Source organism: Eumetopias jubatus, unplaced genomic scaffold (genome assembly GCF_037043125.1).
Source record: "Eumetopias jubatus isolate StellerSeaLion01/CBP00866 unplaced genomic scaffold, mEumJub1_p1.0 scaffold_4, whole genome shotgun sequence".
In the NCBI taxonomy this organism is placed as follows: Eukaryota; Metazoa; Chordata; class Mammalia; order Carnivora; family Otariidae; genus Eumetopias; species Eumetopias jubatus.
In genome coordinates, this window is record NW_028274810.1 from 127169772 (window position 1) to 127187248 (window position 17477).

A 17477-nucleotide genomic window follows, 5' to 3' on the forward strand; every position below is an offset into this window, starting at 1 on the left:
CAATTGCTAGCCTGAATTCCATCTCCGACATCTGGTTATATCTGCATCCATTTGTAAATCTGCAGCATAAGTCATAATCTCTAAGTCTTTTCTATTTTGGGGGCTCCTCCTCCTAATCATTCTGTTGATGGGTGGTTGAGGGAATGTATAGAGTCCAAATTATTGACCAGAACCCAAGCAAGATGCACCTGTTTTCTTGGGACCTTAGGGTTGCTGGCCTCTTGTTTTCCCAGCCTGTCTTCTGCAGGAGGGCTCTGCCACGCTGTTACTCAGGCAACCCTATTTGGGCGGAGTTGCCCTGCTGCCCTGTGGTGGGGGATGCGCTCAGCGGGAATCAGTTTTGGGGGCTTTTGTTCTCTGGTGGCTTTCCCTGGGGGCTTTCCGCGTCTGTTCCGTGAGTCAGAGCAGAAGAGACCGTTTCCAACCCTCTGCCTCAGAGTAGAGAGACCGCAATCTGTTCTTCAGTGAGCTTTCCAGGCCACACCGTCTCCGTTTCTGTCCGTGCTGCTATAAACTGCAACGTTCTGGGTTGTGCGCCCCTCTGCAGCGCCCCCAGTCCTGCCTCCAGGTCGGGGCACATCTCTGCCCTTTGTGCTTCTAAAACGGCCAGCCGCTCCCAGTTCTCATGCCGGACCCCGCCGCTCCGGGTTTCCGCCCCGAGGGCTACCCTAAAGTCCTTTCCCTGCTGCTACCGGTCTGCGAGTCTGTGCCCCGTCCCCAGCGCACGAGGCTGTCGCTCACTGGCGGTGTAGGATCCCCATGGCCAGGCACCCTCCCACTGCCATTTATCCTCTGATATCTGCCTGCGGAATCATGGCTCCCTGCTTCGAACCTCGAAACCAATCGCCTGCGATATTCTGTTTGTAGAGATCCAGATCTTCTTACATCTCAGACTGGTTTCGTGGGTGCTCAGAGTGGTCTGGTAGATATCCAGCTCAATTCCGGGGACCAGTTGAAATAGGGTCCCCTACTCCTCTGCCATCCCTCCTTCCTCCCAATCTCATAAATTTTGATGGTAGAGACTGAATGTTCCAATTTTCTATGAACTTGAAAGATTACTTGAAGCACAACCATGAAATGAGAGAGTAATCAAAAATCTCTCCCAAGGTCTCTCCTAGCCATGATTATAACATTATGAATACGCACCGGATCATTATTATACCTGAAATATATACAAGAGTTCATACTTCTCAAACTACTTTAGATACAATATGTTCTTAATCCTCACAAATTTCCTTGACAAAGACAGAACAGGTCTTATCTCAAAATGAACACCTGAAAACAAGTACTTTCTAAAGTGAAAGTCAGCATACCAAACCTAGAAAAGAATTTTTACTAATTTCAGATAACGATACTATCACACATTAGTTTATATTACAAGCTCAGGGTGACATAGCCATTTAAAATGACAGAACCAGACTGACTATGAATTAGGTATTGTTTCTATCTACACTCTCACTCTGTAAACCCAAAAAGCTCACAGGAAGTTTAAAAACAGGAAAAAGGAAAATACTTTACTTTCAGAGAACGGTAATGGTTTTATCAAGCACTGAGTCAGACCATGCTATTGCTCTGTCACCAAAGCTTAAATACCTGCACAGAAAATTAATTTCATGGCTTTCTATTAATACTATTTCCTGATTATTTAATCACTCCAATCAAGCATACTTATTGGTGATTATATGATTAAAATGTTGACATTATGGTTTTAGACTTCTATTTCTATAAAGATCAATAATGTACCAACAGTGCGTCCCTTTCCCCCTCCTGTCCCCTTTATTTTTTTTTAAAGATTTTATTTATTTATTTGAGAGAGAGAGAGAATGAGAGATAGAGAGCACGAGAGGGAAGAGGGTCAGAGAGAGAAGCAGACTCCCTGCTGAGCAGGGAGCCCAACGCGGGACTCGATCCCGGGACTCCAGGATCATGACCCGAGTCGAAGGCAGTCGCCCAACCAACTGAGCCACCCAGGCGCCCTCCTTTATTTTTAAATTGAAAATATAAATCTAATAAAAACAGTCAAACAAGAAAATACTCAAATGTTTTTTCTGAACTTCATACTCCAAGAGGGTAGGAACTACATTATGAGTTTAATTTAATTTCTATATAGCTATTCTCTAATTGTGATTCACAAAGGTTTCTTAATGAATATTACTCCCAATCATTTTATAGGCTAGGTGCATTGGGGACATGTATAATTTGCATTTATATAGGACCCTGGACACAAAGATATCAAAGCAATTTCAAAGCACAGTTTGTGATAAATTACACCACCAAGTTATGTCTTGGTTTTAAAATCAATCAATCAATCAAATAATAGCACTTTACTTTTTCCAGTGTTCGCAAGGTTACAAAGTATTTTTTCACACATCTCATTAAGCATTGACGACTTTGAAGTAGAACTGGGATTGTTATCTCCATTTTACGGATGAGGCAACAAAGTCACACAATGGGTGAGTTTGTCCAAAACCAAATTATTTTATTTTATTATGTTATGTTAATCACCATACATTACATCATTAGTTTTTGATGCAGTGTTCCATGATTCGTTGTTTGTGCATAACACCCAGTGCTCCACGCAGAACGTGCCCTCTTTAATACCCATCACCAGGCTAACCCATCCCCCCATGCCCCTCCCCTCTAGAACCCTCAGTTTGTTTCTCAGAGTCCATAATCTCTCATGATTTGTCTCCCCCTCTGATTTCCCCTCCTTCATTTTTCCCTTCCTACTATCTTCCTCTTTTTTTAAACATATAATGCATTATTTCCAAAACCAAATTCTTATGACTTCTGAATTTCACTATGTAAAGCATCCTTAATTCTCCAGTTAAGCCTATTTTAACACAATACAAATTCTGAAAATATGCAAAGTAACTTTTGTTCCCAACCAAGAATTCAATGATATCTCCCCATACTGTGACGTACTCTCAAGTATTTGAGCATTGACTCTGTAAATATCATTGGAAGATACTAAATAGAGTTCACTGATGATAATGTATAGACTCATAATCACTGCATATAATTTAGTAATATAGGTATGATTTGAGTAGGAGAAAGGAGGTAAGGACAGTAAAAGGAGATAGATATACCAATGTAGAATGAGGTAAAAAAAAAAAAGGTGAAATAAAATAAGCTTCATGAAAGAAGTAATGATATAGTCCTTGGGTGCTTAATGAAGAAAGAGAACACTGAGTTGTAACATTTATAAAAGGCTTAAGAGAAAGGTGATATTTGATTGAGACCATGAATGACAAACAATCTAGTTCAAAATGGTGGTGCATTAAACATCATACACATAAACCTCTCCACTCAAACAAATGGAAATCACAATGATGAAGTACCAGACACTAAATTCATAAGAAGGTTGAAAAATGAAAGATGAAAAAATGATGGAACAAACAAAAGGGATAAACTAGAGCAAGCATGTAAATGAGAATTAGAGAGAGAAACTTACAAAAAAAATGTGGAATCTTTTTCCCATCACACAATGCCACCGTGAGACTCTACACATGGGCTGAGTGACAATGGGCAGAAATCAGGCAATGTATTTTAAGAACCCTACTAGAACAGTTGTTCAAGTATCACCCTCCCACACCTCCCCTATCCCTGCAATTTTATCTCCAAGTGAAAAACAGAGTAACTGCTCTCTGAAGATCCAGAACTAGGTGCCTGTCCCAGTCTCCGTGCTGATGCCCCCAGAATAAAGCCCTGTTATTTCAGTCTTGGGTGAAGGACCAAGGCTGCCTACCTTCTGATACCCCCATATGTGCCCCAAAGTGAAGTCTACTAGGTACGCTCCACTCTCCCTACCCACGATATTCAAATGAGACCAGGCGAGAAACATGACTACACATATAGAGAGAAAATAAACACCAACTACCTATATAAAGCAGCTTCATACTAAATTCCAACCTAGTAACAATCAAGGACCATCAGACATGGAAGGAAAGCTACACATAAGAAAAAAACACCAGAGGAACAAACAGAACAGATCCAAGGATAATGAGATCATCTAAGGAACAGAGAAAACAAGTTAAAAGAAGATCCCAATTAACATCCTTTTAGTATCTTCTGAATTCTCATTATTAATAAAAGAAGTGATTGCTAATGAAAAAACAGAGTTGAGAACAAAAAAAATTATTAGGAATTTAAAATATGACTATCAAAAAACTTAAAAGATGAAAGCACAGGTCAAGAAAATATCCCAGATGTAGGAGTGCTGACAACACTGACTCCATCTTTGGCCCTCTGTCTCGTTCATGCAATGACCTCTCTTGGGACTACGTGTTCCAGGCCCCTTGGAGGTTGATGTGTGCCCTAACCAGGATGTGGAAAGGCTTGTTCTGATCGTCCCTAAAGTTGTTTAGGTTAACTAGGAGAGACAGCGTAGTTTCTTCCCCTTTCTCCTCTCTGGCACACAGATGGCTCCACCAGACCTGTTAAACCCTTTGACCTCACTACAGTGACCTCTGTCCATCCCTTCACTCTATAAAATCTGTAAATTAAGGTCCAGACTTTGTGGAGAATAGCTGCACAGTGCTGGATTGTCATCCACTTGAAACCCCGTCAGTAAGTTACTCTGAATAAAACTCTGTGTAGAAGGTATGGAATGGTTTGCTTCGTTTTTATATTTCCAAGTGCCTTCTCAGTTTAAAGGATACTTTACTGTCTCTCCTCCACCTTCTAACACCCAGAACATAGAGCAGGAGAGAGTCTGGAAAGGGATCCGCTAAAATGTTAACAATGATTATGTACACACAAAAGTGTAAGTAGCAGGTGAGGAAGAGCAATGTTTTCTCAACTTCCTACTCTGTAATGCTCTATCTACCTATCTACTTACAGTATGCATGTATTCCTTTAATATAGGAAATATTATTTCCTATTAAAGCTAGAAAATACTTATATTTCATAAACACAACGTAAGAATTAAGAAAAAAATGCCCATTTAAAAATACTGAGCTATTTAAATATTACCTCATTTTTTGTTTAGCTTTTTCAAAACTTTCCAAATTTTGAAGAACATGCCTTTCTGGCCATTCCAAAGGGTTCGTTTCCATTAGATTTGAAGAAGTAGGTTCCACTGAACTGGTGTCTAAAAGTGAAAGAAACCTACATAAGTACTGAAAATTATTAACATATTGAATTTTGCTATATGAAAACATATACATGTAGACAGATCCATCCATCCATGTGCACATGCATATATGTATATATAAAGCCGTGTTGGATTAACTGTGCAATACTTACCTCAGGCATTTATTAAGGATATCTCTGATGGCCGAAACTGTGCAAAATGCCATTGAAGTTTTTTGGAAATGAAAAAAAAATCACTGTTAAGCTTTGTTTATATTACTGTCTCCTCATAATACAAGTTATGAGCTAGAATTCAGAAAATGAACTAGCACTATGAGGACTCCTGTGGAATAAAAGCGTAACTTGCCTATTTGTGTGTGTGTGTGTGTGTGTGTGTGAAATTAGTGCTAAATGAAAAGGAGGCAATTCTATGGAGAATATATTGGATATACTATGTGATTTTCATACCAGAAACAGGAATTAGCAGCATTATACAGAAAAGTTCATATTTTTAAAAGAGATTACTTCATTCTCAAAAGTACAATAATACAATAAATAACATAGGATGTTCTCAGATAAAGGTTACCTTAGAATTTTCACTTATCCATTAATGTAAGATGCCTTAACATATACATCTTCAAGTAAATCACTAACATTAAATGTTATTTCACTAATTAAATATTTTATATCATAGTGTGTTTATCCTTCTAGCTAGTATGTTGCAATGAACTGAAATTACTAATAACACTACAATCCATATCAAAAACATAAAGGGACAGCTTCCATTTGCATTATGAATTATTAGTACATCCAAAGTATTTTAACACTGCAAAACTACTAACTGTACTACTTTTTGGATTCCCAAACTATCTGGTTTTTAATATTGTTTTGAACTATTACACCCTATTCTAATAAATTAACTGAAAATTACTGGACATTAGTTGTCTGACTAACCATTAATTCTGACAAAAATACCATTTTATACTTTGAAGTCTTACAAAATGATGATTTGGTAAAGGAATTTTTATACAAAAAAGAAAACACTTAAACATAAAACTGAAGCCAACTGCTTGTTATTTTCCCTTTATTCATTAAACTACTTAACCTTGAACATTTTAAAATATCTTTAATGACTACACTGGATTGCCCCACCAAACACCATCCAAATATACCACTTCCCATTTCATAATAAGGGTAGTGAAATACTATTTTATACAGCGATAAACTTTATAATGAAATAATCTACTTTTTAATGTTGACATGGCTTTCCACTAAAAGTATAAAGCAAATATCATTAGCAGATCTGAACAGTTACATGCTGAGAACTCAAAAGAACACAAGTCATGTTAAATAAAAGTAAACATTAATTGTTCTAAATATTACAATATAATTAATTATTAATGTTGACTATACAATTTACATAAATATAAATGACATAGGCTAAATAGTAAGGAATGGATGGACAAACATTCATAGGTACTTTTGGGTAATAATTTAATACAATTCTTACAGTAAAGTAAGACACAGTATTTTATTTATGTGGCAGTCAGGACACTAGGACATGCTGACAACCAAAAAGCACAAAAAGGGCCTCTGAGAAACCAAGAACACTGCTTTTTTTTGTTTTTGTTTTTTTTAAGTGCTTCACTTTACAGGAGAAACAAAGAAATGAAAGCGATGCAGTAGGGAAATAGGGACTCAAAACCTGCCCTACACAAATCAAGCCAAACACAAAGGAAGTAATACAGCAGGTGATAATATGTGCATAGTAATACAGGCCATCATAGTCTTACATACACAAAGCCTTACAATCACAAAGAAAAGGTTAAAATTGTCATATTCTGTTTAATAAAGTAAGAATTATAAGCACATTTTGGAAGATTTTTTTTTTTTAAGATTTTATTTATTTGACAGAGAGAGACACAGCGAGAGAGGGAACACGAGCAGCGGGAGTGGGAGAGGGAGAAACAGGCTTCCCACTGAGCAGGGAGCCCGATGAGGGGCTCGATCCCAGGACCCCGGGATCATGACCGAAGCTGAAGGCAAACGCTTAAAGACTGAGCCACCCAGCCGCCCCTAGAACATTCTTATTAAAATATTTGAAATAATAAAACTGTGATCTTATAAAATTACCTAGAAAACTCATTTATGCAGTGTTGTTTATGTGCTCCAGTGGCCTGAGGTAAAGGATACAGTTGCTGCATTTTGAGTTCAGATATTACATTTGGCATTGTGAAAGTTTTTAGCAACTTTGTGGCTATGAGTATAGAAAATGGTTAGATCAAGACATTTTCTCCATGCTGATTTTCATGTTACACATGCTAGAGTGCTAGAGTTTTTACACACACACAAGAAAGGAGAACAATAATCTTGATGATTGCCAATAATTCCTAATGAGCATGGTTATTAAAGAATGGGATCAGAATATGAAACAAGATTGACCTTATTGCTTCCTTTGCTGTAAAATTTGCATCTAGATGTATTTACTCAAACAAAAGCTACAAAGGATGTTACAACTTCATTCTTAGGAGTTATGTTCAAATGTATAACCTGTCAAACTTCAGTTCAGGCTCTAAGAAATCTTCAGGGTTTCTTTCATTTGTTCAATATTATTTTGGGAGGAATGAACTCCTATATGCCAGGTACGGTACTAGGCTCTAGGGCACTGGAGAAAGCAAGTAGGCACACTCCTTACCCTCAGAGAACATATGGTTCACAGTGAAGACAAATAGTTAATAAATAATTACATCTATAGTATATAATTTAACATAGGAAAAATAATTTAAAGAAAGATACAGAAGATGAGTACCACTGGAAACAATTTAAAATGAGGAAGGTCTGGGAAAGCCTCTTTGAGGAAGTACCACTTAAGTCAAGATCTGAAGAATGACTGTCAGTTAATCAGGTAAAGGCTGGGAGAAAGTATTCCGGAAAGAGGACATCATGTGTGTCAAGTTCCTGAGGTGGAAAGGAAGGTGACGTGCTCAAGGAATGGAAAGACTGGGGCACCAAGGAAACAGAAATGTGACACTGGAGGAAGCCAGAATCAGTGTGAGGGTGGACATCATTTAGGGTTTCTGTAAGCCATATTAAGGATGACACATTCTATGTACAATGGAAAGCAATGACAAGGGTTTGAGCAAAGGAGTGATATAATCTGATTTACATTTTAAGATGAGCTCCCCTGTAAGCTCAGGGTGTTAATAGTGTCCTAGGACTTGACTTTGTATGAGTAACTGTAAGACACATTTCCATACTTACAGAAAAACTCGTGCAATGATCACAGCCCTTCCTACCTTGTGACTGTTACCTCCGGCACAAATTCTCTGAGTAAGCCAACTCTTCTCTGGATCTCAGTCTGCCCTTTCTCACCTCCATGACTCTGGGTATGCAGCTTCTACCCCCTGGAAAATCCTATCTTCTCCACTCCACCCAGATCCTATGCATCACTGAAGGCCTACAGCCAAGTGCCTTCACTCCTAACAAAGTGTTCTGTGACTATCCTACACTAGTTATATTCCTCTTCTCTAAATTCACATTCATTTATTTAAAAACATATATATAGCACTTTACACCAGCCAACTTTCTAAGCAATTTATAAATAATTCCTTTAATCCTTATAACAACCTATGTCATCTCTCATTTAAAGATGAAAAAAAAACCTGAGGCTCAGAGAGGTTAGAAAACTTGCCCAAAGTCATACAGCATGTAGGCTGCAGAGCCGCATCCAACCTTGTTAGTCCAGCTCCAGAGCCCAGGCTGCAACCAAGAAGCTGTGTCTCTCATTTACTGAACACATGCCCCCATTTACAAGTAACCTTGCACTGTCTCCAACAGCTGTCAGATTACTCTGCACTGTTACTGAACATTCGTACTGATACGTCATGATGACGATCATGATAATACAAACAGCTAACCGTTCTTTGGCATTTACTGTGTTCTTATATGCATCAACTCGTCTAACCCTCACGATAACCCTAGAGAGGGGGTAATATTATTAAGCCCATTTTAAACATGAGGAGGCAGAGGCAGGGAGAGGTGGGATAACTGCCCGATGACACTCAGGGAACAAGGGACAAACCTCAGACTTGAGCCCTGGCTCGCCGGCCCCCGAGCCTGGGCTCTTGAAACAGCACTGCGTGCCGTATTTATATTTTACTTTTGAAACAGATCATAACCTGTTGAAAGTCAAGGATCCAAATTTTTACTTCTTTGTGTACCTTTATGGTGTCAAACAGAGAAAGGCACCCCACAAACATTACTGTTAACTTGACTCTTTGGTCATTTTCTTATTAACCTATGGAATAAAAATGATTCTCATGGAATAAAAACAAAAAATTACCCTGTACATTTAAAATGCCAGGCAATCATAAAATGCTTTCCTGCTAGATCTTGTAAAGCTTCACTGTATCCAAATACATCACAAGAATAGGAACCAGGAAAAGACAAAGAGTTGCACGTTAATATAGAAATGATTTCCTGCTTCTTCAGTGAAGTTTGGTGACCATTCCTGCTACAATGAATGGCAAATGCAGAGCATCTTATTGTAGGTAGTTTTAACTATAGTCAACTTACTGTGTGGGTTCTACTATTCTCATCTTACGAAAATATGGCTTAATAGAAATCTGCCCATTCTAGGAGCTTAGTAAAATTAGTAAGAGGAATCACCTTAAAGTGCTTCTCCCTCTGCTCAAAAACAATTACATTAAACATGCTTAATGAAAGAAGTGACAGAAATTTTTTAATGTTTAAATGATGAGAAATACATACAAAAAGAACCAGTATTTTACAAAAAACTTACCATTTAATATATTGGAGGTTTTAATTTTGTCTGTCTTTATTGGAATTGTTTTAGGAATAAAGGCATCAAAATGATCTAAAAAGCGTTCCCTTGTGAGTATTAACAGACTTTTGAGTTCATCAACAGAAACTACTTCAGGCTGCTTTGCCAACTTTCTCCTTTCTGTAAGACAACAGAACAGTATGATTAACCATATAACTATTATTTTAAAGACTCTGAAGAAGTGCATCTACTACTCTTTCATGAAAAATATTTTCAAAAGTAAAACAGTTGAATTTCTCCAGCAAATCAACATTCCTATGTAGGTTTTCATTTTAACCCAATTTGTAGGTAATGATAGAATTTCCAGTTATGTGCAATAAACAAAAATAGAGTAATCTGTTCACACCATGAGGTGATGAATGGTAAAGGCAAGTTTTCAAGTTTTCAGAATATACCATGGAGCACTAAGAATGTTGGTGTTTACGTGAAAATAAAACCTGTAAGACTTTGGCCACTTCCATCTGTTTCTTCTCCTTCCCAAAACCTAAACTCACAGCAAAGGAATTTAAAAAAGGACAACAAAAGCAGAAACAATAAATAAGGAGAGTTTTGGACATTTTGGAAGATAAGATGATGGTGGAGTGGTAGCTGAGTTGGTACAGCAGAGGGAGGGTCAACTGGGTACCTACAGAGGCACTACTATGAGGTATTAGGAAGACGATGGCGAGGCAGGCTAAAAGAGGACTGCATGCACGGATGTTTAGGGAAGGAGCAGTTAGAACTCAAGGTCTTTACCCCACCCTCCAGCCCTCACAGCCAGGAGACTCTGTTCTCATTTTTTTTTTTTTTTTTTTTGGTAGAAGCTGAAAAGGAGTCCCAGCCCATGCAGCATCAGGCACACTGAAAGGTAGCACTGAAACTGAGGTTAAAACTGGGGGACTAAATAGAAGTGTACATATTGAGAGGTCTGATTCCAAGCCCCGTAGTGGGAAAGCTGGTAGCTATAAATGCTCCACTAGAAAGATTAAACGAGTCCCCCTTTTGAAAAACTGAATGCCCCTGGAGGAAAGAGCCTCATCCTGATAATTGAAGTGCAGGTAGGGATAGGAGCTCACACCCAGGATGACCTGTCACTCTACCACACTACACTAAAGCTTGCCAGACAGTATATTAGAGCAAGGTATGTAAAGCTTCCCGTTTAAAACAGTACAGACAGAAAAGAATCAGCAGACATTTAAGGAACATAGTGATTTGGGACGCTTGCGTGGCTCAGTCGGTTAAGTGTCTGCCTTCAGCTCAGGTCACAATCCCAGGGTCCTGGGATCGAGTCCATCAGGCTCCCTGCTCAGCGGGGAGCCTGCTTCTCCCTCTGCCTGCAACTCCCCCTGCCTGTGCTCTCTCTTTCTCTCTCTTTGTGACGAACAAATAAATTAAATCTTAAAAAAAAAAAGGAACACAGTGATTCGATGTTTACAGCTGCAATGTTCACAATAGCCAAACTATGGAAAGAGCCCAGATGTCCATCGACAGATGAATGCATAAAGATGTGGTATGCATGTCTGTGTATTTATATGGCATTTATATATAAATAAATATATATAGGAATATTACTCAGCCATCAAAAAGAATGAAATCTTGCCATTTGCAATGATGTGGATGGAACTAGAGGGTATAATGCAAAGTGAAATAAATCAGTCAGAGAAAGACAAATATCATATAATTTCACTCATATGTGGAATTTAAGAAACAAAACAGATGAATATAGGGCAAGGGAAGGAAAAATAAAGTAAGATGAAAATAGAGAGGGAGGCAAAACCATAACAGATGCTGACCTCTAGGAAACAAACTGAGGGTTGCTGGAGGGGAGATGGGTGGGGGAAGGGGTAACTGGGTGATGGGCATTAAGGAAGGCACTTGATGTAATGAGCACTGGGTGTCATATGCAAAAGATGAATCATTAAATTCTACCCCTGAAATTGATAATACAGTATATGTTAACTACACTGAATTTAAATAAAGAATTTAAAAAAAAAAAGGTGTTGAGGAAAGAGGGGACCCTGCATTTCCATAGTCTTATGTTTACACATATAAGGAAGGACTTTGATCCAGTAACACTTCTAGCTCCTATCTCTCTCCCGTCAACTCACTGAGCTAGTTTGGAAAAGAAACAAGGCATGCTCTAATCAGATCCTTCTCTCCAACTTTCCTCTGAGCTAGCAAGTCCTCAGGATGCATGCTCTCTACAATGTGGTAACCCTACCCCACAGGGTTGATCTTCATTTGCCTAGTTCTTCATTCAAGGGGGGGGAATTCAATTCTGGGTATTCAGAAAACTCACCTGGCCATAGATTTAAAAAGTCATATCCTTCAATACAGCTTTTATCTGTTATTTATCTCCATCAGTGTGTTTCTTAGTTTTATTTCTCAATTGGTTCCAACTTTGGGAGAGTAGGGGGGTTTATTTATTGGGACGCTCAAAAGAGAAAAAGTCCAAGATGAAAAAGAGAGACTAAAGCAAGCCAAAAGGAAAAAGGAGCCCAGCAGAAACAAAAACACTGCAGGGAACAAAAGAAAGCTTGCTATAATTAATATTCTCATAGAACTAAGAGAAGATACTACACCCCATGAAACAAGTACAGGATTCTTTAATAAAGGAACAGATGATGAACAAGAAAAGACTTTTAAATATTAAGCACATGAGAGCTCAAATTTTAAACATTCCATAAAGGGCTTAAAATAAAATGGAAGATATTGTCCAGAAACTAGAACAAAAAGAAAACAATATGGAAATAGGAAAGAAAATTAGGTGTTCGGCCCAGAAAAGTAGGTATTCTGTCCAGGTATTTTTTATATGACTAATAAAAGTTCTAGAAAGAAAAAAAAAAAACAGAAAAGGAAAGAAAAATTATTAAAGTTTTCAGGTTTAAGAATGTGAATCTTCTATTGAAATGGCTCATCAAATACATAGCTTAACAAAATGAGGACGGAGGGAGAGGACAGAGAATCCATGCAACCATGATTCAGAGTAAAACTTCCAGGGCCAAACTTTCTGAAGATAAACATTCTAGAAAGGGGTTAAAACAAAGAAACCAAAAATAAAACAGTATAAAGGATAAGAATAGAATTGGGTTTCTCAATAGGAACACAGTCACACAGAAGATAATAAAGCAATGCCTTCAAAATTCTGAAGGTACATGATTTTCAACCTAGGATTCCTTAAGACCTATCAGTCAAGTAAAGACATTTTCAGATATGCAAGAGCTTAAAAAAATTTATGCTCCACAAAGTTTTACTCAAAGTAGTTACTGAAAGATATGCTCCAACCAAACAAGGAAGTAATCCAAGAAGGACAACTGGTCTAGAAAAAAGGAGATTCAAAAAGAAGAGAAGAAGAAAGAGAAGTCTCTAAGATGTTCCGTTATCAGAACAAAATATTAAACACTCTGAAAAAAAAAAAGAAATAAAAAGGAACTGCTGTGTTTGGATATACAATGAATTTAATGATAAGTGTGTAGAAAAATGTTGGAGCCTCTGGAAAAACATAAAAATATTTTTCCACAGGTGCCTGGGTGGCTCAGTCATTAAGCGTCTGCCTTCGGCTCAGGTCATGGTCCCAGTGTCCTGGGATCGAGCCCCACATCGGGCTCCCGGCTCCACTGGAAGCCTGCTTTCTCCCTCTCCCACTCCCCCTGCTTGTGTTCCTGCTCTCATTATCTCTCTCTCTCTGTCAAATAAATAAATAAAATCTGAAAAAAAAATATTCTGCCTCTACAGAGGAATGGGCAAATTAAAAATGATCATCAACCATAAGAAAAAGAAAGATTATACAAAAGAGTGATAATCATCGTATATTACATGACTCAGTGGTAAACTTATGTATATAGTGATAATAATGTTAAAACTAACCACGGATTTAACCAAAATTCATGACTTCATTGTAAAGGGTAGAAAGGGAAACTGAAGATGATATGAGAAAGCTAAATGTTTATCTTTCATAGTTAGATGATAAGATAATGTCTGAAACTGGCAAATTAATAAACAGCAGCAAACACATACTAGTAAGAACAGTGGAGGAAATGTTAGGAAAACCAGCTGGAACAGCTGCGGGTCACTGCCTACAGACGGAGACTGAAAGATGGAGAGCAGACAGTAGGGTACTGGTGGTTTCCACATGAAGTTTTTCAATACTATTTGCATCTTAAACTAGACCCATGTATTACTTTTAAAAAAATAGTACACTTTTAAAACACTTCTGGACTAATAACATTTTCTTCTATAATAAAATAGTAAATTGTAAATGCACAGAGAATTCACTTCAACATTTACTAGGTACTGTCTACAAAGCACTGTGCTGTGCCCTCAGACACAGAGGATTAGAACCCATTACCACATGAGGCTGAAACATAAATAATGCAAGAAAGTAGGCTGAGAAGGAAGTAGCCAGCCTAGAGGCTCTACTTTAGAACATCAGCTTTACAATGATGCCTCTGCAAAATCCCACCATAGCAATGTGGATATTGGTAGGGTCATTCCAGTTGTGATCCAAGGTAAGTAACACATGGTTCCTGCACTCAAGAACATTAGTAATGGTAAAGTAAGACTGTAAAATATGCTGTTATTATTACATCTTCTTAGTGAGAAAAAAAGCAATGAAGCTTTTTATTTTCTGTACAATCTGCTGGGAGCCATTCTAAACGAAAAGTTATCAATGGTTTGTTTTCATCTGAAAGATGCACAATAGGTAATGTGCTTCAGAATTTAGCTCTACATTTTTATTTATGTTAAAAATAAACTTAAATCATGAACCGGACCATGCTTATTAAGGCAGTCAATTATATTATGAAATTGGGCTATTTGGAGAGCGGGGTAAGACTTCCTCCTGGCCTTAATGACCGGAAAAGAAAGAGGAAACAGATGAAGTTTAACAAGGTTATGAGCAGAATAATTTACGTAGGCAAAAAAATATTCTCTACACAAATGAATCTGCACACAAGTGGCAAAGTTTTGGGAGAAAAATATTGGACTAAAGTCTAAAAATGAATCAGCAAAAGAATACTATTCCTAAAAAAGCTAGCCATAACTTAGGATCTATTAAAGAAAAAGATAGAGTAGAATATTCAAAAGTACCAGAGACTGAGTGTCAATCAGGTTTGTACTAGGTTCTATAAATTTAAAACAGATGTGGGGAACTCAGAGGAGTGACTGCAATACTGGAGCAAAATGACAACCCTGTTGTTTTGGTATTTGTCTTGCATCATACTGAATAGTCTTTTATTTAAAAATTGTCTAGCATTCTTAAACTTTTTCTTTAAAAATCAGTAGAACAAGATATTTAATATTTCCAAATTCAAAAAGTTACAAACTACCAAAAAATCAAGTAAAAAAACTTATAAAATTATATCATTCTAATATATTATTAAATATAATTTTTAAAAAATAAAACTACTGGAATTATTCTAAAAAATTAAACCATAACAGAAACTTTGATTTTTGTGTTATTTTAAACAACAAAGGGTCTCGATAATATATGTACATTTTCATGCAAATTTTTCCAGTTGCTCTTTCTGATTCAGTACTGGGGCAGAGAAATAGTGGGGAGATAGTAAGTCTACTCCATGTCTTGTTGATAATTTTGAAAAAAAAAAATCTTCTTGAACAACTTCTTATTTTACAGCAAAGGCTATAATCTTTATATTGATTCTGAATTGCTGATTTTTTTCCAAAGAAAGCTGTTCCTAGTACATTAGTTTTCACCATGTGTAAATTAACTATACCACTTTCACTACTTGTATATTTATATTTCACTTCTTTGAAAGTCACTGAAATACACTCAGACATTCTTACATCAGAAACTTCGTTTTGCTGTCATTTTCTTGTCTTTGGAGATACAGGAATTCTGAACAGATGCAACTTTACCCCCAATTTTTAATCCAGTATTGACTCTCTGGGTAGAGAAGAGATTGGTTCAGCAAGTATTTCCATCATAAACCGATGAACTGGATCACTAATTTTCATCACGATGTAATGCTTTGGACTGCAAACTGGTCGTTTCATGGATATGCCTAAAGCTGGTATCTTTAGCAGCACTAGCGGTAAGGTTTCCCCCAACTTTAACCCCCTCCTTGTCCTTGCCCCTTGCGGAGAGCTGTGGCATCCTTACAGCTGCGGTACGGCACAGGTGCTGGAGCTCCTACACTTTCAGCATTTATTGAGCACTTCCGTTTCCTCTTCCCGCAGCAGGGCTTCCGATCACACCTGCAGGCCCCAGTCTAGTTAGAGCTGTCGGTATTTCCCTTCCCACCTAAACAGGAGGGCTAACTCTTCCTACCTAAAGCAGAAAAGCGTCAGCTTCAGAGAGCAACCTATTCTCCCACTCTGGCAGATTTTCGGGTTGGAAGGGTGAGGAAGAGAGGTGAAGAGGAAGGAGAGAGGAGATGTTGAGGGAACTGAGTAACAAAGAGCTGCAAAAGGCTTAACGCAAGGGAGCAGGGCCTGACGACGCGTTTAGCAGGGACAGAACAAAGTCAAGAGGTAAATAATACTGCAGGTTGATATTTGAAATAAAGGTTTTCCAGCCACAAAAATACTATTCCAGTATTTATTCTTTTTCTTGGTTTTAACATGTACTACTTTTTATTGAAATTGATTTGCCTTTCTACCTATATTTTCCTTGAGCTAATATCACTGATACAATTAAAAAAAAAAAATCAATGGTTGGAGAAGTTCAAGACTACACAATCACCCTGATTTGTACAACTGAAAAAGTAGGTAATTCTTAAAGAATAATTGAGACCAAGTATTCTAAAATTATTTTCCATTGAATAAAATAGGCTACTGAACTGAAGATATTTTTAAAATGCTTTTAAAGAAAAGGATGATAGTTTTTATTTTATAATGTATCTAATTAATTCTAATATCACTTTTTTCATATGCTACTAAAGAGCCTCACAATTTGAATCAATTTCTTAAAAATTCCATATCAGTTACTTTAAAATAAGTTTATATTAGGTACTACTGAATGATTATTTATTAAAAAATGTTAAGACTGATACCAACTAAACATTCAGTAATAGAGGTAAAACCTTAAACTATGACCCTTGGAAAAAGTGTTAATTTCCTGAATAAGGAAAAATCCATAATGCTAACTTTACTCGGCCCATATGTGAAATGTGTTATTATTAATAGTCATGGTTAAAGTCTAAGAATCAATGCTCAAGTTAGCATATTAATTTCTCTGTAGTTGTATTTCCCTCTTTTTGTAGTCTTTATCCTCCTGGTACAACCAAAAATACAAAATGAGGAATTTTATAAAAAATTCATATTAATCAGAATTTAAAAACCATAGCTACCTTTTTCAGTACACAGTTAAAAAGAATGGAATATAAAATTTTCCTAAAGAAATATTTTTATAGGGATGCCTGGGTGGTGCAGTCAGTTGAGCATCTGACTCTTGATTTCGGCTCAGGGTCGTGAGATTGAGCTTGGCATCGGGCTCTGTACTCAGTGAGAAGTCTGCTTGAGACTCTCTCCCTCTCCTTCTGCTGCTCCGCCCCTCTTTCTCTCTCTCTCAAATAAGTCTTTAAAAAATATACTTTTACAAATGTTATCAGCGATGTATAAA

General features: G+C 37.3%; 1 protein-coding gene across 1 annotated transcript in view; it reads right to left on the bottom strand.

Moving 5' to 3' along the window:
• The window catches only part of MTBP (MDM2 binding protein), an 89521-nt gene that overhangs the window by 23923 nt on the left and 48121 nt on the right, over positions 1–17477 (bottom strand). Inside the window, exons 14-15 of the mRNA XM_028090846.2 lie at positions 9875–10036; positions 4975–5092 (exon numbers count right to left, since the gene is read on the bottom strand). Coding sequence (XP_027946647.1) covers positions 4975–5092; positions 9875–10036 — 280 coding nt within the window. The remainder of the gene's footprint in view (positions 1–4974; positions 5093–9874; positions 10037–17477) is intronic.